The 8,024-nt window shown below is 37.5% G+C and overlaps 1 protein-coding gene and 1 non-coding gene across 2 annotated transcripts in view; both read left to right on the top strand.

The window, feature by feature from the left end:
* The window catches only part of LOC112162399 (chitin synthase chs-2-like), a 17,935-nt gene that overhangs the window by 7,177 nt on the left and 2,734 nt on the right, over positions 1 to 8,024 (top strand). The window contains exon 14 of the mRNA XM_024298215.2: positions 7,022 to 7,169. Within this exon, the coding sequence (XP_024153983.2) occupies positions 7,022 to 7,169 (148 nt within the window). The remainder of the gene's footprint in view (positions 1 to 7,021; positions 7,170 to 8,024) is intronic.
* Positions 5,518 to 5,623, top strand: LOC112162717. The gene has a single exon (XR_002922137.1). It is a non-coding gene; the product is annotated as a U6 spliceosomal RNA (small nuclear RNA).

Here is an 8,024-nt window from a genome sequence, read left to right as displayed (position 1 = left end):
AATAAATACATTGCATTGAAAAAAAAAATAGTGAACTGGCATTGATTCACTTATATAAACAAAAAGATGCATTTAAATGATTAAAGATGTGAGCATGTTTGGTCTTGATAAATATATTATTGATAGATTCACTGACATTCTGTGAATGAGGTGACTTTTTTTAGGAGGTTTCTTTTTTCTTTAAAAATATACATTTTCAGCTCATATTTACTTATTTCTACGTTGATTTCGTGTATTTATTTATTTATTTATACGTGGTTATTTAAATTATTTTATGTATCCTTTATTTGTATAATTACAGAACGTTTTAAAGAGAGAGGTTTATTTTTCGGACGGTCCCTGAACAGGTCATCCGCGGGACTTTCGCGCCTCGCGGACAGGGAAGGTTCGGATCAGAACCACTCTCGGTTGGACTTCTGTGCTTCTCTGTCCAACTCCTACCGAACTACTCGAGTCCAAATGAAGGTAAGGAGAAGAATTCGACTTTTCGAGCTTCAGACAGGTAAGAAGACGAGCCACTTAGACGAGAAGGTGAAGTTCAGAGAACTTGTGGAAAATCTATTGAGTTCTGACAAAAGACGACGGTAGCCATTTTTTTGTTCTTTTTCTCCTTTTAATGAGTTAAGTCGAATTTAAGAGTTAATAGCTACTGTTTTCATGAGATAACAGGGTAAAATTGTTGTCTGTAATGTTAAAAACACAGTTTAATGATGTGCTATTGCAAGAAAAAAGAAACATATCTTTAATTGTGTTGTGCTAATATTTAAAACTAAAAATGGTGGATTTGATTAAGTAGTGTCTGAGCCGCTACTTTCGCCAAATTTCCATCTGTGTGAAATCCCTTCTCAGGTAAATAATTACAAGTATCGTATTTATCAGTGACTGTGTATTTGTAGTTATTTTCTGTGTATTTGGATCTTCCACTGAAGAAAGACAGCGTGGAGAAGCATGGAGAGAAAATCCAGTTTGCTTCAATGAAAATATTGAAGCTAATTTTCAAAGGAAAATATGGGGTGAAATCAGTATCAGCTTAAAGTTAACGAAAAGACAGATTGAAAACTGGTTGAAAAATTGAATTAACTGGGAAAAAATTGACAGTTTGAAACAAGACATTGTAAATTTAAAAAAAGAAACAAAAATATGTTTTAAATATTAAAATAAATGAAAACTTTAAATAAAACCAGAAATTTGGGGGGAAAAAAACATGAAAATTTGAAAAAAAAACCCTGAAAACTTGAAATAAATCTTGAAAATTTAAAGAAATAAATGTAAAATTCAATAAAAAATTTATAAATGTAAAATATCCAGTTGAAAAATAATTTATACATTAGTAACAGCTGTTGTCTTGAATATCCTTTTTTTCTAAATCTTTACTTTCAGTCCCCGGTGTTCAGTTTCATTCCTGATTTTTGAGTTTTTGTTGCTAAGATGGTCTTAATTTTGAGCTCATTGGCTACCGGGACCTGTTTCCCATGGGGTGACAGAGAGGACTCCTCACTACACATTTTCTATAATTTTCTCAGACACACATGAATGTTTTACACTTTTCTCTACTTTTTTACTCTCACTTTTCAAACTCTCATAGAAAAATAAGTCTAGCATTAAGATGAAACAAGGTTCTAATCACGAAGAAGACTTATGTAACGCTGCCAAGCTGCAACTGCCCTGTATGCGTGAAAAACGTCACGGAGGAAATCGCTTGACTAGATCAACAGCAAAGTGGCGCTGAAAAAAAATCCCCAAAACAGTTAGACTGCGAAAGGTCCACCGCGATATTAGCGAGGGCAAACTGCACATTAGTGATACTTCTCTCCGTAAGTTTGATCAGAGTGGGGTGATGCAGGCAGCGACATAAACAGACAACCTTCTGCAGCACAAAAAACATCAAATCACTTCTAAGGGGATCATGGGATGGATTTTTGGAATTCAGAAAAGTTAAAAAAAAAAGAAAAAAAGTTGAAAATTCAAAACAGCTGCTGTTAGTATACTGACACCAGCTGTCCATTATAATGGATACATTATTTTTAATTGGTAATTTTTACATTTATGAAAGTACTGTTGTACATTCTAACATCCCCTGCTTTTCTCCCTTTTTAAAAATATGAATTTCCCCCCTTTTATTTATTTTCTTTGTTTCTATGGGCATTCTCAGGTTTTTTATGTATACGAATATCTTGAGTTCAAAGATGTTATTAGTGTTTTGCTTTAATGAATGGGCCTCAGTGCGCAAATATTTTGAGTGTGTTTATATCTGCAAATAGCTTTTGAAATACTTTGTACGTGTTTTATTAAATATGTTTTAGAGCTTTAAAAAAGAATTGCAGGCTTTTAATAGATTTTCTGTTATTGATTCAGATTACGTCATTTGATTTAAGTCTTGTTTTAATGCCAAAAACAAACGAAGGAGAAATTAAAAGCTTAATAAACTATTGTCTTTATTTTAGTTAGAATATAGCTTAAAGACCTCAAGTTTAAAGATAATGATGGTTAAGATGAGTATTTTACATCCAGTTGCCGCACAAACCGAAAAAACGCAATTATTTTTCTTTTTCCTCATTTAGTCAGAAAGCATCATTCGTTGTGTCTTTTACTAAAAAAACATTTTTTTTCTAGTTTATGAGGCAGAAATTCAAATAATGTAATTTCTATGGTTGAGAATCTGCGTTTCGGTATCTCTTATTCCCGTGTGCTGGACCGGAACTAGTCGCACTGTGTGATCGTGTTCTAGCTTTACAGAAGTCTCTGACAGGGAGAAAAAGAAAAAAAAGTCAGCAACAGCTGACGGCGCGTCACGAGATGACTCCTCGGGGGGTTTCTAATCAGGGCCCAATAAATCAAGGGTCCAGGCTTTCGGTACCGAGACCGTTGCTCGTTCAGTGCCACCTCCGGTACCCAGCATAACGGCGCGCTCTGCATCCCGTCAGGAGACCCGGAGGCTGGGAGCCGTAATTCATCAGCCAGCGCATCAAAAGACAACGGATCGACCGGTGTGGGTCGGGTGCCACCCCTGGTACCGGGTATACTCTGCGTTCCGGTAGCTGGCGGTTTTGAGGCTTGTTTCTATTGGATCTGCTCCTCACATTTTTGACCAGCACCACTGTGGGTCAAGTCCCGTTTCCCCTGCGGGTCGGGTCCTGGGACCCTTGCGCGTCCGGTACCGTGAACTAATTGGACCAGCCAGCTCGTCACATTTTGACGAGAAGGGTACCCCCAAAGTTTCAGCTCTGTGGAGTATTTTAATGTCCTACTCCAACTATATTGGATCTGTTTTCAATGCGTTTTAAATTTTAAATCTCACTACGATTCTGCTTGTTTTAATCTTTAAAATCTAAAAACTTGTCGTTTTCTAGGACAACGTTTCTGCAGAGCGACAGGATTTCATTCGAGTTTTGGGTGGGACTGTTTTTGTGAAGTAACCGTCAGGCTGATATCTAAATGAAATCTTCTGTACTCCCTCTCTCACTAGCTTACAGCCCCTCACACCCCCAAGCTAACATTACAGTGCAACAATAACAGTGAGCAATATCGTTTCTATCTAGGCCCACAGTTCTGATCCAGATTCCAGCTCAGACCAGGAAAACAAAAACGTTTGTGTATTTATTTGTCTACAAGTAGATGGATCAGAATGCGGCAGAGCAGGAAGACTTGGGTTTCACCCATTTCACTTGATGTCCCGAATTTAAGCTTTTTCAAACTGCACATTTTTATCAATTTTATATACTATATACATTTATTAGTTTGTCATTATTGTAGAACTCTGTTATAAATAAAGGGGTTTATGTTTACCAGTTTTAAATTAATCATTTTTTAAGCCTTAATGCCAATATTGACAACAAAAAAATGGAAAGGGACCATTTAAAAGTGCAGAGTTTAATGTAACGTGGTTGAAAAGGTCGGTGCACCAAACTTTTAAGCTAAGAAAAAAAGTTAGGCGCACAAAGACACGTTGCCGGCTCTAGGATGACATCAAGAAATGGGCGGCAACCACACGCAGCGGCAGGTGAAGCCTCAGGAATCGAGTCCTTTTAATTCCAGGTAGGAAAAAAACTCATGAAAATAACTAATATTCCATAAATACTTTGTTTTTTAGTGTGCTAAAGGTAATATATGATCATATATATGGATATATCGTACCCTGAAAGGCTTAAGAAAATCATGTTATGGCGCCCTTAAGAATGTTTTTTATAAATGTATACATTTATTGTTTTATCTAGAATAATGCCTGTTTCTTTTGATGTTTTTAATAATTGTATTTTATTTCTATTTTTAATTTAGTATTATATGCTTATATATTTTTTATTCTGTTTTTTAGACTTTGTTCTAGCTTACTTGTAAGCTATACTGCCTTGTGTTTTGTAATTCAATGTTCAAAATGTAAAAATGTGTAATTTTGAATTTTGTCAAATAAATAAAAAAGATTTTGGAAAACTAAGAGTATGTTTTGCTGAAGCAGCTGTTTCGTAATTAGAGCAAATGTCTCTTGTTTTTATGTGTTTAGGCAAGCATGATATATTAATGCTCTCTTATGTTAAATTCAAATCTGTTTTATATTTGTTCTTTTTAGAATTTTATACCATAACTAAACTAACTTCTCTATTTTTCTGTAGATGGAGCGGGGAAACAGCGACATCATGTGGCAGACCTACATCAGGTATTTTCTGCATTAAACATGACTTTATATGTTTACATTAAAAAAAATAAATAAATAAAAAACTGGATTTTTAAAGAATTTTATCGCACAATACTCACGTGTATTAAAAGAGTTTTTAGAAGCAGCAAATAGCAGTTAAAGTCAGAAATGGCCAGAAATAAGTTCAGATCAGGAACTGCCATCTGTCCAACAAAGCACTCAGAGTGCTCAGGCTTGTATCCAGGCCACTGAAGTGTATAATCCTGGTCTTTTATGGAGTCCTAACTATATGAGTTCTGACGATCCTGTTGCTATAAGCTGAACCACAGACTCCTGTATCTGGGCTGATTTTTCTCTGTCACTCTCACTTCCTGCTTGAAGGCAGCAGCAAAATGACGTTAGTCTGACGCGATCAGACCAGTTTTCTCTCTCTCCACATAGATCCTTGAATCAGCGTCTCCTCCCCTGTGTGTGACCACCAGCATATGGAGGTTGGTTGAAGCTGCTGTGGGGGTTGTAAAGGGTCAAAGGTCTTCCCGGTGGGGGTGTTGACTCGCCCTTTTGTACTTTCACTTCTGGCAAACCGGTCGCGCTCGGATGACGTGGCGAAACCCCCCTTGTTTTCCCAGAATGCTTCTGAAACAACTAGCACAGTCATAATTAAATATAATTTTCATTTGATAGAAGCCTTTGAGTCAAACTTAATATGGAGAAGAAGAATTTTGAGATTATCCTGTTTCAGGGGAGCCACAGATGATCATTATTGGTGTTTTGTCAACATTGTTTTACCCCTTTGAAGTCCACAGCTTTCTCCCAGGTCATACCTCATGTCTGCAATGAGTGAAAAAGGGAAGGATTTAAAAGACGCTCAGAGGCTTTCCCCCATTGCACTAGTTCTCTAGTGCATATACTAAAATTGGAACGATACAGAGAAGATTAGCATGGCCCCTGCGCAAGGATGACACGCAAATTCGTGAAGCGTTCCTCATTTTCTCTTTTTGAAATCTCTGTCACCCATTTCTGTCTTTATTTAGAGAGAAAAAATAAGAAAGAAACACAAATTAAATATCTGTATACAATTTTTTATTCAGTTCAGGATTTGTGAAATTTTTAGAAGACAAAATATGTGTAAAAATGTAATAAATAAATAAATAAAATAAAATAAATAAATGAGATCAACAACAAGGAACCAGCCAGAGGAAGTCTAATTTTTTTACTTACAAAGAAGACACTCCAGCAGAAAACCTTGTACAGAACGAGATTATTTTTAGTTTATCCGAGAAGTTAAAAAAGGTTAAAAAAAAAACTGCTGAAGCCAAAAATAAAAAAGAAAAAGGGTCATGATTGTACGGAAGAGGATTAGGGCCACTGAAAAAAAAAAAGAAAGCCCATGAAAAATTCTGACTTTTATCTCAGAATTCTGAGAAAAAAAGTCAAAATTGTGAGAAAAAAGTCAGAATTTCAAGAAAAAACTCAGAACTACGGAGGCCCGTGAGTAACATTCTGCAGCTAGCTCTAGCAGCACACCAGAGTCCTGCAAACCGGAGAGAAACGAACAAAATGTTCCTCTTTACATTTCTTTTTCCGTGCTTTAAGCTAACCAGATGAGGCTACTGTGTTCATAAAGGAGCAAAAGGTGAGTAGAAAAGATTTATTTTATTGGAATTTGTAAATAAAAGCGCTAAAGACTATGCTAGCATTTCGTAAATGCTATTTCAGACGTAACACGTCTTTTAATAATGTACGTATGCTGTTAAGATATCAGTGTAAACATTTGTGACTGACAAACAGTCTCAGAGTTTTACGTTGTGCACAGAGAGTGTGTAGAAATGCAGTTTTGTTCACACGAAACCCGTTTACGTTCAGACTGAAAGAAAAGATTTAAAACAACGTTCCTAGCCTGTGATGATTTTGTATTTTAGAAATGCTAAATTGTTGCAGTCATCCTTTATTTGCAATAAAAGCAAAACAAAAATAGCAAGGAACAAGAAAAAAAAAAGGATTTTACGTCAAGATTTCTTTCTCTAATAAATTGAAATCCATTCAGAGTTTTTAACAAACTTTAGAAAGAAAAATAAGTTGTGCGTCTGAATAATCATTCTTCCTCTGCTGCTTTCTGCTTAACTTCTTTTTTCTCATCCTAATTTTCTTTTTTTCACTGTTTTGGTTGTAGCTTATAAATTATAAGTTGCCTATCTGTGCATAAAATGTAATTTGCGGGATGCATGACGGCAGAAAAACCCGCGAGGAGCCTCTGCGTACTTAGAAACTCCTCCTCCCTCCTTTGCGGCAGCACCTGACGCCAATCAATGCAGGCGGGCAGGCGGACAGGCGGACAGGCGGGCTGGCGGGCGAGCCTGGTTCGCTGGGTGCCCAGGAGTGGGTCCGCAGGTCCGGCTGGCGAGCGTGGGTTTTGGGGGTTCGGGGATCCAGGCTGGGTGCCCAGGATTGGGTCCGCAGGTGCGGCTGGTGAGGGTGGGCGATGGGGGTTCGGGGGATCTGGGCTGGGTGTCCAGGATTGGGTCCGCAGATGCGGCTGGTGAGGGTGGGTCACGGAGGTTCCGGGAGCCAGGGGTCTGTGTTGCTCCCCCGATCTTTCAGCCAGCTCTGGTCCGCCATTTTTTTTTTCTTTTTTTTCTTTTCTTTTTTTTTTTTTTCAATGACTATTTTGAGGGTCTAGAACAATTTTGTCCATGTCTGTATGTCCGTAAACCATGGTGAAATAGCTGGCAGATTCAATTTTTTTAAGATGCGATCGCAATGTTAGATTTAACGATCAAGTTGTCTGCTATTGTAATGTCCAAAAAGTGTACTCAAACTATGCTTTTCTTTGTCACAGAGTGTTTAGTTGCTTTTTCATTTTCACCACTGAGGGGCCCGAATCCAAAAATGTATACGCCATCACGTCGAACACACCTGGATGTATTCTTTTTCCCTCCAGTTTTTAGAATTTTTGCAAAAGTAGTGGAAAAGTGCAAGAGAGAGAGAGAGATATTTTGTGTTATCAGCACTCCACCCGCTACAGTCCCTACTTCCTACTTTTTCATCGACACCCCCCGTCTTCCCAATGTGACGGATACATGCCCAATGGATTATAAGGTTGAAGTTGAGGACCCAGAAGAGACCATCTACCTCAGAGTAGAGGAGATGACTGCTCCAACTGAAAAGGTCTGTACATTGCAAGAAGGCTAACTAACACATAAGAGGACATTAAGTGAGGGAAAAAGGAGAATGTGGTCACTACAATTCTCTCTCTTTTTTTTTTCAAGTGTGTATCTGATACTTTTCCTGCTCTTTCCATATTTGAAGGACAGGTTAAAGTACATTTTAATATCGCATTAGGTTATGCAAATTACAACGTGATTTAAAGCAGTTCCTTGTAGTTGCACACGGT

The sequence above is a fragment of the Oryzias melastigma genome, linkage group LG11, assembly GCF_002922805.2.
Source record: "Oryzias melastigma strain HK-1 linkage group LG11, ASM292280v2, whole genome shotgun sequence".
NCBI lineage: Eukaryota > Metazoa > Chordata > Actinopteri > Beloniformes > Adrianichthyidae > Oryzias > Oryzias melastigma.
The sequence above is the reverse complement of the archived record's forward strand: the minus strand, read 5'-3'. Positions and strand labels throughout refer to the sequence as shown.